Source organism: Cryptomeria japonica, chromosome 2, assembly GCF_030272615.1.
Source record: "Cryptomeria japonica chromosome 2, Sugi_1.0, whole genome shotgun sequence".
In the NCBI taxonomy this organism is placed as follows: Eukaryota; Viridiplantae; Streptophyta; class Pinopsida; order Cupressales; family Cupressaceae; genus Cryptomeria; species Cryptomeria japonica.
The window spans coordinates 80,181,784-80,196,998 of NC_081406.1; the positions used below are offsets into that span (position 1 = coordinate 80,181,784).

General features: G+C 36.3%; 1 protein-coding gene across 5 annotated transcripts in view; it reads left to right on the top strand.

The window, feature by feature from the left end:
* Window positions 1–984: 984 nt before the first annotated feature.
* Window positions 985–15,215, top strand: part of LOC131078857 (uncharacterized) — a 78,651-nt gene continuing 64,420 nt past the window's right edge. The window contains exons 1-3 of one of the 5 annotated variants that reach the window (XM_058016670.2): window positions 985–1,266; window positions 1,474–1,570; window positions 4,719–4,781. In XM_058016670.2, the coding sequence (XP_057872653.1) occupies window positions 1,504–1,570; window positions 4,719–4,781 (130 nt within the window). In that variant the 5' untranslated portion in view covers window positions 985–1,266; window positions 1,474–1,503. Of the gene's footprint in view, window positions 1,267–1,333; window positions 1,353–1,381; window positions 1,571–4,718; window positions 4,782–15,215 lie in introns of those variants that run through there. The other 4 variants (XM_058016667.2, XM_058016669.2, XM_058016668.2 and 1 more) reach the window with 4 other exon arrangements.

Here is a 15,215-nt window from a genome sequence, read left to right on the forward strand (position 1 = left end):
TGTAAATCAAATCAATAGGAAAATGTGGTTGAGCATGTTTCAATAGATGTGATCATTTGTTAGTTTAATGGCTAATTTTTTTTAGTAGTATAACCCTAGTACTTATTGAGTTTAAAGTCAGTGTTATTATTGAGTAGATATAAATCAATGAAATGTATTCTACAAGAGAATTTGGGGTATCGGGCTAGGAAGAAAGAAACAATACTATATCAATGAGTTCAATCAAACGTTGATCATCTTTAAAAAGTTTACATAGGGACCAATATCTCATGGAGAGCTAAAATTCTTATTGCTCAACTTAGAACTAACTCTCATCAACTATGTTATGAGCCCTGATAGTGGAAAAGGGCCAAAGAGGCTTGGGAAGAAAGGGTTTGCACATTTTGCACCTCTAGAAAAGTGGAAACTGAAAATCATTTTATCTTAGAGTGTGATGCCCTCAAAGACAATAGATAAAATAAGTTTATTAATATTTTAACTGCTAGCTCGTGGTATTATTTATTCAGTGAGAAATATATTGAGAAGTTGGGAGCACTCATCATCAACTTGCATATGCAAAGAATTGGTCTACATAAGTCGGTTTTCATTGGAGAAGTTGTCCCATAGGCTATCCTTAGCCTCATGGACATTAAAATTGTCTTCTTCTTCTTAGATCTAGAATGTGACAAATCATGCGATGGCATATGTTATCACATTAGTGCACCAACAAAATAAAACTTAATACATAACTATTATAATTCTATATACAACTATCAATTTGCCATTTTAAAGATCTTTTAAAATATCTAAAAACAAACTGTTATGATATCATATTTGATGATATAGATAAAAAAACTTACCATTTTAAAGATCTTTTAGACATTTAAAAAACATACTGATATGATATCATATTTGATAAAATATCTTAATTTTGGAGAGCCACCTTGCTAATATACCAATGTAACAATTAAAAGTGATATAAAATCAACATTTATGATTTTGAAAGGCCTAAAATTAAGATCCTCAACCTGAATCCTCTAATCTTTTATGCCCAAAACAAGTTGTAGTTAGCTTGCGTTCGTAAACACTGCACCTTCTTCCCGAACTAGTAATTACAATTTACATAAACTAAAATCAAATTTGTGTAAAATTGTTGGCATAGCGTGTAGATTGCCGGATGACGTCAATTCAATTGGAGCAAAGTTACGTGTATTCCATATTCGATACTTTGCTTCCAGTTTCAGCACAGCAATTTGCGGCCTGCATATTCTGTTCAAACGCCTGCAAGTATATATTTTGCAGTGCAAATATTTCTTTCTTGAATTTCTCTGGATTATCTCTTGAAAATTCTTGTTAAGTAATTTGCAAAATTGGTTTGTATCATTTTTCTTTTGTGGTTCAGATGAACATAATCTTATAACTGTTCGAGCTTTCAATTCTTGATTTGAGGTTTCTTTCTGCATAAGACTGGTGGCCTAATTTTCGTGCTGTTAGATCATCCGGCTGCCTAAAAGATCGCTTGTAATGGCGAAACCTGCGTTTTTTAAAGACGAAAATTCTTTTTACAGCTGGTTAACCGATTCAAGCAGCGGTACGCTATCTTCTGTCCATGTTTCTTTTGCCGAATTAATTTGTTTTGCTTGCATTTATAAATTGTTGAAATTGCCACATCATTAATATTTCACCGTTTACTTCTTTGTCAATTTCACCCATGATTCCACTTAACATTTTAGTTTGCATACTCCCCCAGCTGTCTAATTGGATGCGGTGTTTAACCCAATTTCAGCACTTCATTGTGTCGTCTGCAATCTGAACCTGGGGCTCTGTAACAAGAACTCTTAACGCTTTCATGAAAAGAACTCATTCCGTTGGATTCAATGTCTGGCCTTTGTTTAGGGTTATTTTCTTTTATGAATGAACGTAATGATAAGAGTTTTGGGATCTGTTTGGGGCCAACCAGACGTCAAAACATGGAGGTTACCCATGTTGCAGCACTGATAACTATAATTACCAAAGGCCTTATGAAATATAATTAAATGGTTTTAGTTAGGTTTGCCAGACCGAATGGGCTACTCGATCACAAATGTTACAGTTGTTTCAACCTTCAAAAGTGGCTGCACTTTTCTTTGTGAGTATAGCTCGAATAATTAGAGTTTTAAGATCTTTTGGGGACCCTTAAAAAAAGTTTTCAATTACAGTCATGCGTAAGGGCCACAAATTTGTTTTCCCCTTGAGAAGAATTCAGATCAGTCTGGAGACAAACTAAACAGCTAGTTGTCATCGTTTACATTCCAGTTGTTTCAAGTTTTAACCATCAAGAGGTGCGGAGCCCGAGGAAGTGTTTCTTTCTTATAAAGGTTGCCTCTCTTGCTATTTGTCAGAAATTTCCCTAGATTACCATATTCTTTGTATCTTCAAAGAGTTCTAACATGGATTCCCCATATAAGATCAAGAAAACAAATAACGAACTATGCTGAATTATTGCAACCAGTAGTAATCAGCGGCAGACTTATATTCATCTAGTGACTTCCTTCAAAGTGGAAGGTGGACCGCTGCAGTTGCAGGATAAGGATTGATTTTTCTCGTCCTTGGATGTGAGTATGACAGTTAGAAATAAAAGAAAGAAATTCTATTAATGTCTGTTAGAGAACAAAGCAGGTCAATGAGACTCAGGACTATATCCAGGTACAATTGATAAGTACTATGGACAAATGTACCTTTGTTCAGAATTCTTAGGTCCAGATCATTACCCAAGATAGACTGGATAATGTATGGAGGATTTACTTTACACTGTAGCTAAAGTGCCTAGAAATACGATTGCTGATTCAGTCAAGAGAGAATCTAGAAAGTATCATCTGCAATAGAGTTTTTAAAACTTCTTGCCACACATTTATTAAGAACTTGCTGCTCTGGTAATCTTGGTTGAATCAAATTCAAACAGGGTCCTCCTCCATCAAGAAATAAAATATTGAGTTGTGAGAGCCTACATATATGGAGCAGAATCCAGGATACCAAAATTTGTCAAAATGTTAGAGGGCTGACTTTTAGAAATGAATAATCCCAGCAGTAGAAAAATTGAGTTCAAGTTATCAGAGTAAAATATTACGAAACTCTCAGATGGTCTGGATGCTCATTCTGAGCTGAGATATGCCAATCAAAGAGTTTGGTACTTGTAGTACCAGAAGGAACTGTAAGATCTAACATAATGTAGAAGAAATTCATACCTTCTGCAGAAAGATCGGTACTAAAATACCACAGTCAAAACAGTGGTGTTCATTTCAGCTTGTAATCAAAAGAAAAAAATGAGTCTGCATATCAGGAGTTTGCACCAAACTGGGAAGAGGCAGACAAAACATAAGCATTTGAGTTCTTCCGCATTCTGCATCCCTTGTTTTTTATCCACTTCTTTCAGTGCATCCTCTGTCATACTATGATTGCACAATTCTGTTTCTTGCTTATTGGTCGGTTGTTTCACTTTAACCCCCTGTACAACAACAAAATAAAATCATGTCTAATGCCAGCCTCCTCCAGAATCATCTATCTTGTGTTGTGGTTTGATATTAGCACGTCCTTTATCTTCCTATTGGCTTTCGTGCCGGCCTCTCTGTGACTGTGACACAGCTTTGAGATTCCACCTTATCTACTTATCTACCTTTGGATTTTTTTATTTTGATATCATTGGATGTTCTTTGGTAAATTGCTAGAGTCTATCGAACAGAATGCGGGGACAAATTTCTGTTCTTGGTATTCTTGAAATCTTCTCTTTTTGTAGCATGGCATAGGAAATTTCCTTATGATGAAACTTTGGTGAAATGATAAGATTTATAAAATATCAAAATCTCTTTTGTGATTACTAGTCATTCTTTCAGGCCTCCTTCAAACTGTCTCATAAAATTGTTGTAAAGACTTAAACATGGCCAAAGAGAGAACTCCGGGAAATTCTAGTTGCTAATTTTAGTTACCTGGCTATTTTGTCAAATTTTTCCAAAATAGTTTTCATTTGAAAATGAAATTTGGCTCAATTTCTATAAAAAGCTCCTTTGTTGAGAACTTTTTAAACTATACAAACTTAGGAAATTGGAAGGCATTATTAGATTTGTCAAGTTTAAAGCAAATTGAAAATCCACTGCAAAAGCAGTGTTGTCAAGATTAGCGAACTTATAAAATTGTATGGTTTTTTAAGATGTTTCCTAAATGTTGGTGGCTTGACTTTGAGGCAAGTCTCAATTCATTGAAATATTTATGAAAGACCTACTGAACATCAAATATTTGTGGAATGGAGGAGCTCAAAGTCCACCCAGAGGTATAAAGCCCTTGTATGAAGAAACAATTTGAATTTGCTAAAATGATAGATTCGTAGAAATATCTAGCAAGCTACTTAAAATTTAACAAATATTTGACGTGATGCCAAAGTAAGGTGACAAGGGTCTGCAGAAATCAACCAAAGCCTATAACGGTATTATATTTAAAACATAAATCTGCCTAGTATGATATTAAATCATTTTTTTTGCCTTGCTGAGTTGTTGGCATTTTGTTTTGCAGATCTAATCTTACTCTTCATCCTGCAAGTTATTGTAGTATTTGGGTTATTGTTGTACACATAAACTATAATCTTAATGAGTTTCCATCCAAGTTTATAAAAGTTTCAGGCTCTCTATCTGTTTGTTTTAATCTATCTAATGCAATTTGGTGACTGCCCTTCCACTGTACTGACTATAAGTTTTGTTTTACTCATGCAGAAAAAAGTAAAGAAAAGCGTGCAGGAATAGTAAACTCAAAAAGGAATGAACGGGGACAGCCACGTGAGTTTGCAAATTTTGTTGATGTGTACTAGAATCAAATTTCAACAAATATGTGCTGCATAACAGATTACTATAAAAACATTACATTATTTGGAGTAATATTATAGTTAAAATTAACATGGTAATCGTATTGAATTGCCATAATGAAGGGACTTTGTTTCTAGGAATAGTTGTGACTACAACATATAGCCTGCAACAATACAAGTGTAATAATTATCTTTGGGATATGAGTTGAATATATATTTTGGTCATTGTTTTTGAATTGGAAAACCACTTTTAATCCACGGGCACTTTACTGCTTTTACATGGCCACAATGTGATTTAACCTTGGGTCACTACAACTCAAAGATAGTGAACTCACTTTACCAGTGGACAACATTCTTTGAACATCTATTTTAGTCAATTTTTTTAGTTATGCTTTTGTTAATAGCATCCACCCATCCCCTTGAAATGAAACACAACATTCTGAAATGGGACTCCTTTATTGCTACAAGTGAGATTTATTCACTGAAACTTAATTGGAAATTGTTATGACTATCTATTTTCTGGTGATATGGATGCTGGTAAGAGGTAATTACTATGGGAACAATGTCTATTAAAACCTTCTTCAACTGGCCATCCTAAAGGTAAGACTCTGAACACATCAAAATAACTTATAAGTTATGACTGCACAAGTAAAGATTTACTAAGGCTCGAGAATAGCATGACATTACAATGCTCTTTGCCATGAATTTTATAGAATCATAGATATTGGTTATCCGTGTATTTCCTTCTATTGTATTTACATTAGCATGACAGTCATGCATTGTTCATTCTAAGTCATTTTTCTCTTACCACAGGATAAGCATTTTGTGACATGATAAATCAGTCATCTACCCCTTTTTACTCAACCTAGATCTTTCAATATTTCAGACGTTTCTAATGTCAAACAGTGATAAATTTTAGATTATAGATGGTCACTTCAATTTTAATTGTCCACGGTATGCAATCATTGATGGCTGAATCTACAATGACTTAAAATGACATTTGCAGTGCTTTGTTGACTATTTTTTCTGAGATCTATTTATCTTTTCCCTTTGTTATCTTCATACAGTTATTCACTCTTTAATTTTCTTGTTTCTCCTTCATTGGGATTAATGCATGGCATTTCCCTTTTGCAAATCAGTGGCATTCAGGATTGCATTTGCACTTGCTGTAATAGCACAGCTGCATTCCTCCTATTTTCTATATTATCCATAGAAGTTCTTTTTAATTTGCACCCTACAAGTTTGTTGGTTATATCAGGTGGTGATATAACTAGGCTGTTCTTTTTTTGTACGAAGTAGCAAACAGTTGGGGAATTTGGTGCTTAAGATTTTTCTATACTTGCTTTGAATTTCACCTTGTATTAGAGTTTGTGCATAGTCTTATCGCCTTATTAACAGTAGAATGCTTCATAATTTTTATGTCATACTTGATAGAAGGCTCTAATATGTATGCCAATTTATAAAGTTTTTTTTAAAGCAGTGAAACATTTTCTGAAAGATTAGACTTGAGTATCCCACCGATGTGTAATCATGGACAGTTTCGATTTGCTTGAGATTTACTAAGTTTGAAAGAAGTCTTGCAAGGTTTGTGATCAAACATCTCTGAGAATTTTTTGAGAATTATTCTCATGAAAGGATTTCCAGTTTCTACCAATCTTTTCATGAGATTTGTAGAAGCTTGAATGAAAGAAAGCTTGCAAATTTTATCATCAAACACCTCTGAGAATATTTTGGAGAATTTTTTAGAAATAAGCAAGGTCTTCAATGTGTGAGAATTCTTTCAATGTTCACCTTCGTGTTTTGATCTTCTCTGTACCTCATTTTTTCGATGGTGTCATTTAAGTCCCTGAAATTTGAGGCTTTCTGTAGAGAGGTCTTATGAGGGTTTTTTCTTACCATCAGTTACTTTGGTTTGATAACTGCTGGTATTTAAAAGTCATTGTCCTTGATGCTGGATGACCATTTGCTCAGGAAAGCTGGGTGGTGAACTAAGCTAAAACTTAGAAATTTACGTGTGTTTAGATGCACAACCTATGGCTCTCACACTACCAAATACAAGATGCTTCAAGAAAGCTGGTCAGGGACCTACTCTTGCCTCGGTAATTTCTTTTATTTGCGCTCGCTGATGCAATATATTCAGAAGAACTTCTACTTGCCTTTTTTATGTTTCATTCTGAAGAAAGCATCTTGACTGCTGCTAGAGTGTTCTTGTTACACCTAGAATAGTAAAGTTAGGGCTTGGATACTGCCCCACATTTGTAAAGATCTAAAATTTTGCAAACTAATTCTTGCAGAATACTATCTTAAACATAATCTCTAATCCTGCTGCATATGTGCTATATAAACAGGCAAAGACACTTTCCATTTGCAAAATTAAAACATTCTCAACAGTGACCTCTGCTCTAAATATGGGCATCATAAGCTATAGAGAAGGTTAGGCCCCCTCTTGCATGTTATATATGTTAGTTTTACTTTCAGAATAACAGTAAACTCAGAAAACAGATTTAATAACTAGAATTAGATTATTTACTGTTAGAGTTTTCAACTTAGTGAATGACAGAAAGCAAACAAAATAGATAAAAATGAGACAAGACAACATTACCCTGGGAAAACCTCCTAGGAGGAAAAACCCAGCAAGAAAAGATCCTCAGATCTGATCATGAATTATACACAATATTCTGATTACAACACATCTCTTTAAGAGGTCTGATATGACCACACTTAGGGCTGATGTAGATGGCTAATCAGTATCAGGTCTGCACCTCAGATCTTCACTTTCGTTTTCATCAAACAACAACCTGGTCTGCACGTTTGACACCTTATTCTTGACAGCAGTTCACACCTTTCAATGGAGATATCCACACCTAATGTTTACACCTTGGCAGCAGATGTAGTTCGCATTCATGCACAGCAGATAACTGACTAAATTCGCCCCTTTTTTTTTAACTGGAAATTCGCATTCAACTTCAGAGCTAATTCGCATTTGTGAAGGAAGATATGAGATGATTAATGAGGTCAAGTTGTTCTTTATTTGTATGTGGCAAGGGACCTATTTGAGGTCGGCTTGGACTAAATTGGCGCCAATTCTTTTTATTTATTTTTATCCCTTTTGTGAGATTTATCCTTTGGGTTATAGGGTTGGCCCTATTAGAGGGAACACGTTTCCCTTAGAGTGGCGTGTGAGAGGGGAGAGAAGGGCCCAGCCCTTGGCGGATTCCAATGCTGCCTTAAGGCAATTGGAATCCGCATCCTACCTAGTTACAATCAACACTCCCTCTTAACTAGGGAGGAAATAATTACATAATCAGAATATCATAATCTTCCATCTTGCACACAAGCAAAGAATGGATTATATGATCAGAATGTTGTAGTCTTCCATCTTGCACACAAGCATAGATTGGAATTACATAACATAATCTTCCATCTTGCACACAAGTATAGAATGGATCCACCTTGCATTGCCCGCAGAGGGTGGAGAGGATCTTTTCTACCATCTTACATTGCCCGCAGAGGATGGTTACATTTGCTCCTCCCTGAGAAGAATACAATACCACCTTGCATTGCCCGCAGAGGGTAGTTGATACAACACAATGTATCACTGAGGTTGAGACTCCTTCTCAACCAATGTTTCATTTTCCACAACACTAAGTCTGTCTCTGAAGTACACAAACTTCACTCTCGATAGGGGCTTGGTAAGAATATCTGCAATCTGATCATCAGTACTGGCATACTTCAGTTGAATGGCGCCTCTTTGCACCATATCTTGAATGAAGTGATAATGAGTCTCCACATGTTTTGACCTGTCATGAAACACCGCATTGACAGACATCTTTATACAACTCTGATTATCACAATGAATAACTGTAGGTTCCCAAGGTTGTCCAAACAACCTAGCAAGGAGCTTACGAAGCCACACCGCTTCTCTAGAAGCAACACTTGCTACAATGTACTCAGCTTCAGCTGTACTTAGTGCTACTGAGGACTGTTTTTTGCAAGCCCAAGAGATCACTGCTGATCCTAAGCTGAAACAAATGCTAGAAGTGCTTTTCCTGTTCTTGACACTTCCTGCCCAATTTGCATCTGAGTAACCTTCCAGGGTTATTGGAGTGTTAAGTGGATACTTCAGCCCATAACCAACTGTGCCTCGCAAGTATCTTAGGATGTGCTTGGCTGCAACAAGATGAACATGTTTAGGCATGCTCATGAACTGGCTGAGAGCATTCACTGCATAGCATATATCTGGTCTAGTGTTAACTAGATACATCAGGGATCCAATCAATTGTCTGTACTCAGATGGATCTGCAAAATCGGAGTTAGCTGCAGAAACACTCAACTTCTTTAAGTTAGATTCCATAGGAGTAGACATGGGTTTACAATCCATCATTTTAAATCTTTTCAAAATATCAATAGAATACTTTCCTTGATTTAAGAAAATTTCGTAAGATCTTTGCCATATTTCTAGTCCTAGAAAATAATGCATTAGACCTAAATCTTTCATTTCAAATTCTGAAGCTAATTCTTTCTTACATCTAATGATAAGCTCATCTTTACTAGTAAGAAATAAATCATCCACATATAAAACCAGAATTAGCATTTCATCATTGGATATTTTGAAGTAAATGTTAGAATCAACATCATTCTTACAAAATCCTAAACTTAACAAGTATTTATCAATTCTTTCATACCAAGCACGAGGGGCCTGTTTGAGGCCATATAGAGCTTTCTTCAATCTACACACATGAGTATCTCTTTCATGAATCTCATAACCCTCAGGTTGTTCAATATAGACTTCTTCCTCAATGACACCATTAAGGAAATCAGTCTTAACATCCATTTGATGTGGCTTCCAACCTCTAGCTGCAACAATAGCTATTATAGTTCTAATAGAGATATATCTAGCAATAGGAGCAAATGTTTCTTCGTAATCTATACCTTCCTTTTGGGAAAAACCACGAGCTACAAATCTAGCTTTATATTTCTCAATACTACCATCAACATTATGTTTAATTTTGAATAACCATTTTGAAGAAACAACAGATTTACCTTTAGGTCTAGGCACAATGTCCCAAACATCATTCTTGATGATTGACTCATATTCTTCATCCATGGCTAACTTCCAGGCGTGCTGATTCATAACTTCTTCAACATTGCATGGCTCAGACTTAATGAGATTGCTCATTAATGCAATGTAGTTGGAGAATACTTGGGGTCTCTTGCTTTCTCTGACTGGGAGCTGCAAATCTTTCAGCTTCTTGAATGGTGTTTCTCACCCAAAGTGGCCTCTTTTTGCTAACAACAATGTCACCAGGTACATCTGTAGGATCCATAGGCTCAGGTGAATCATTATGCTCTTCTTGAGGTGGAGGCTCAACAAACTCCCTCTGAATTTCAAGGTTAGTATCAATATTCATATCTTGATTATTATTAACCTCATCAACAAGAAGTGAACCTTTTGATTTCTTAAAAGAAATATCTTCTTCAAACGTAACATCCCTACTTACCTCAACATACCTTTGACCTGGAATGTAGATCCTGAAGGCTTTGGAGGCTTCACTGTATCCAACTAGCATCCCCTTCTTTCCGGAAGACTCCAACTTAGTTCGCTTTTCTTTAGGCACATGAACATATACAGGACTTCCAAAAATTCTCAAGTGGCTAATGTTAGGTTTGGATCCTGTGAAGGCTTCTTCAGGAGTCATATTCTTTAGAACATGGTGGGGACATTTATTCTGAATATATACTGCTGTTTTAGAAGTCTCAGCCCAAAGAAAAGTCTGCAAGTCTTGATCATGGATCATAGCCTTTGCAGCCTCAACAATAGTCCTATTCTTTCTTTCAACAATTCCATTTTGCTGAGGATTGTAGGGAACACAAAACTCCCTCTTAATTCCTGACTCAACACAAAAGTCATAACAATTGCCAGAGGTATACTCACCTCCATTGTCGGACCTTTAACATTTAATTCTTTTACTAGAAATGTTTTCAGCCAATGCCTTAAATTCTTTAAATCTACTTAAGACTTCATCAGATTCTTTAGTCTTTAAGAAATAAATCCAAGTTTTCCTAGAGAAATTATCTATGAAGATTACATTGTAGAGACATCCACTAGGAGAAGCTGCAGACATAGGTCTACATAAATCAGAATGAACAAGTTCTAATTTTTCTTTAGCTCTACTTTCACTTCTATGAAAATAACTTTTAACTATTTTACCCATAACACAACCTTTACAAGTATCATCATGAAATTGACTGAGTTTAGGCATACTTTTAACTATCCTTCTGAGGGAAGAAAGAGCTTGAAAGTGTAAGTGTCCAAGCCTTTGTTGCCATAGCTCACAGGATTCAGGGGCCTCATTAACGAGGGCTTGAACAGGGTTAGTGGAGAGCTTCTACAAACTATCATATCTATTTCCAATAACTCGAGCATATTTAAAACTAGATTTCTTAGGCCAAGCAAGTACTTTACCCTCAGAAAATGCTACTTAAGTTTATTTTAATTCTAGGAACAAATAAGATATCACTAAGGTGAAGTGAAATACTTGAATGTGAATTTAAAGAGGTAGTGCCAGAACCTCTTACCGAATATCGAGCATCATCACCAATTACTACATGTAGACTGATATCCTTTTCTACTAAGTCTGAAAGATGCTCACGATATCCTGTGATGTGTTTGGAAGCACTACTGTCAATCAACCATGTGTTACTATTTGTGGGTGTGCTGCTTGATAAGGCAGAAATGAATAAGAAGTCTTCATTTTGTTCTGAGACCTCATTTAGGTTGGCTTCCCTTTGCGAGGGTTCATTTTGACATTCTTTAGCATAATGACCAAATTTGTCACATCTAAAACATCGAACACGAGAGAGATCTCTTGGCTTCTTCCAAAAATTTTGAGAACTGGGTGGTCTGAATTCTCTATTCCTCTTAGGATTATTCTTCTTCCAATTACCACCTTTCTTGCATTGGGTTGCAAGCATATGCTGATCATCCACTTGAGGACTCTTGACTTTTCCTCTTGTGGCAAGGTGAGATTCCTCATGAAGGCAATCGTTCCGAAGACGATCAAAGGTTGGGAATTTAGATCTCCCACTTATGGATTGAATGAAGGAATCCCACGAGTCTGGGAGACCATTCAATGAGATCATGGCAATGTCCTTGTCTTCTATGTCATGACCAATTGTGCCTAGTTGATCCTTTAGTTCAGAGATCTTTATGAAGTAAGACATAATTGAATCTTCCTTTGCCATTTTAATGTGAAGTAATTGTTGCCTTAATGCAATTTCTCTACTGAGGTTATTGATCTCATAAATACCTTCTAGATATTTGAATATCTCTCTGGTTGTAGTGAACTTGGAGATAGAGGTGACAAGGTGATCTTTGACTGAGTCAATGATGAGCTTTCTGGCTTTGAGGGCATTCCTTTTAAACTGCTTTAGTTCTTCTTGATCTGTGGGCACAGTCATCTCTTTGTCTTGCACAAATTGGAGGAGATCTTTCTCCTCAAGAGCAAGTAAAATGCGAACCTTCCAGGCAGCAAAGTTAAGTTCCCCTTCAAGCCTATCTTCAACTTTCAGTCCTGTCATTGTCCTGATAGAAAATGAAACGACAACTGGAATAAAAGACTACTGAAATCTGAAAGTTAATATATATAACCTAGGGCTCTGATACCTTGTTAGTTTTACTTTCAGATTAACAGTAAACTCAAAAAACAGATTTAATAACTAGAATTAAGAATTTCCTGTTAGAGTTTTCAACTTAGTGAATGACAAAAAGCAAACAAAATAGATAAAAATGAGACAAGACAACATTACCCTAGGAAAACCTCCTAGGAGGAAAAACCCAACAAGAAAAGATCCTCAGATTTGATTATGAATTATACACAATATTCTGATTACAACACTTATCTCTTTAAGAGGTCTGATATAACCACACTTAGGGCTGATGTAGATGGCTAATCAGTATCAGGTCTGCACCTCAGATCTGCACTTTTGTTTTCATCAAACAACCACCCGGTCTGCACTTTTGACACCTTATTCTTGACAGCAGTTGGCACCTTTCAATGGAGATATCCACACCTAATGTTTACACCTTGGCAGCAGATGTAGTTCGCATTCATGCACAACAGATAACTGACTAAATTCGCCCCTTTTTTTTACTGGAAATTCGCATTCAACTTTAGAGCTAATTCACATTTGTGAAGGAAGATATGAGATGATTAATGAGGTCAAGTTCTTTATTTGTATGTGGCAAGGGACCTATTTGAGTTTGGCTTGGACTAAATTGGCGCCAATTCTTTTTATTTATTTTTATCCCTTTTGTGAGATATATCCTTTGGGTTATAGGGTCGGCCCTATTAGAGGGAACACGTTTCCCTTAGAGTGGCATGTGAGAGGGGAGAGAAGGGCCCAGCCCTTGGCGGATTCCAATGTTGCCTTAAGGCAATTGGAATCCGCATCCTACCTAGTTACAATCAACAATATAACTGTCAAATATATGCTAATACCTGCATCAATAATCAGGAAAAGAGTAAACCAACAATGCTTTACTTAAATACTAACTCCATTATTAAGATTAGGTGTGCTATTTACCTTTCATATCATAAGGCCTATTGTAATGTAAATGTTCATAGATGGTAGTAAGTTATGATCTCCAAGAATCATGGACTGGGTGAAATGAGATGCCAATGTGAGGTTGAGGACATATCTATTATTTATTTATTTGCTAGGGGCTTGAAAATATTGTTATAATGAGGCTGAGGTTACATAATGGACTTGTAAGAGCATCTTTCATTATTAGTGGATGTAAGATGTAATCGGTGCTTCATGTGGAGTGCTTGGGAGTAATGTTTGCCAACTATGATGATGGAAGTCATGTTCCCGTGAATAGGGGTATTTCCTATCCGATTTCCTCCCTTGTAGTGTGAACACGATACATTATCTAACTAGTTCCTAGTTAGGTTCTCTTTAAACATTTTCACATGTTAAGTTTATTGAGTGAGTTGAGAATCTTTCTATAAGGCTCTAGCAGACATGTGATCTTATCCCCTAGTTGTCTGTGACATGACATAAGATTAAGGCACTTGTCTCATCCTAGTTACGTATCTCTCAACCTTGTCTATATAAACAAGGTCTTATATGTACATTTTTGATAATGTAGACATGTTCATTGACCACATTTGATCTAATATATTTTCATTTATTACTAGCAAATTTGTGCTCTTGTTTTTCTCCCTTGTCGAAGTATATTTTAGTTTTGTAGGTGATCTTGGGAGCCTGAGTCCTTAAATGACTCTAACATGGTATCAGAGCTTCAAGTTTGCAAATCCCCTTCGCAATTTTGAAAGTGATTTGCGCATGAGCTTTTTGTAGGTTGTAAAATCTTGGTGGATATCGAAAGTTTGAATATGCTCTTGCTTTGCATCAAATGATGACTTGGAGAATAAAAATAATGATAGAAGTACCAGATTTTTGGAAAGGGAGGTTCCTCTTTGTAGCTTTGTATTATGGGTTCATTTTGGAGCTTGTTTGTGCAAATTTGAACTCACCATTGAGTACAAAGTGTACAAAAAAGTCAGTTTTGCCTTTTGTGTTGTCCAAATTGGACATGCGAGCCAACGGTTCGAAGTTAAAAGGTGGTTGCTAGATGTAGAAGGTAGCTGCAATTTTGGAACATTTTGGTTCAAAATGGACCCTAGTGTCATGTCTGTAATATCCCACTAAATTTTTTTTTTGTTTTTAGGCCAATAACAATGCATCCACAACAAGTAACCCGTTAAGGTTAGAGAAATAAACCCAAACAACTGAAAGGGAACCCTTCCACCTTTTGTTCACCGAGAGCCCAGACTGGGAGGGTGAGAGCATATGGTGTTCCGGGGATCGTCAGCAGCAATAATCAAACTGAAAATTACAATGCATGGGCGGCAAGCCAGCCCCTTCTGCTTATCCAGCAGGATAGAAACCAAACTCTTGGCGGTAAACCGACCAAGGAGAAACTACAGGGAATTGAAGTACAATCACTCTACCACGTATTTTAGCGGGAGGACATTACATTAAACAATCACTACCGCATATTCCAGCGGGAGGACATTACATTAAACAATCACTCCACCGCATATTTCAGCGGGAGGACCATAGCATTACTTATCACTTGACCACTTATTCAGCGAGAGGATTGAAAATTACAAATTTGTTGCATATCAGGCGGCAAGCCAGCCTCTTCCACTTATTCAGCGGGATGAGAATTACAAAGATAGAACTGGTTAGTAGTACTACTACCTAACCTTACAATAATAGAAATGATAGAAGGAGAGTAATGCAGATTTCTACAATAAAGATATAAATTCCTGTTACAACCAATCTGCAGGCTGGAAACACAGACCAACAACCTAGAGAAATGCCAAAATATTCATAA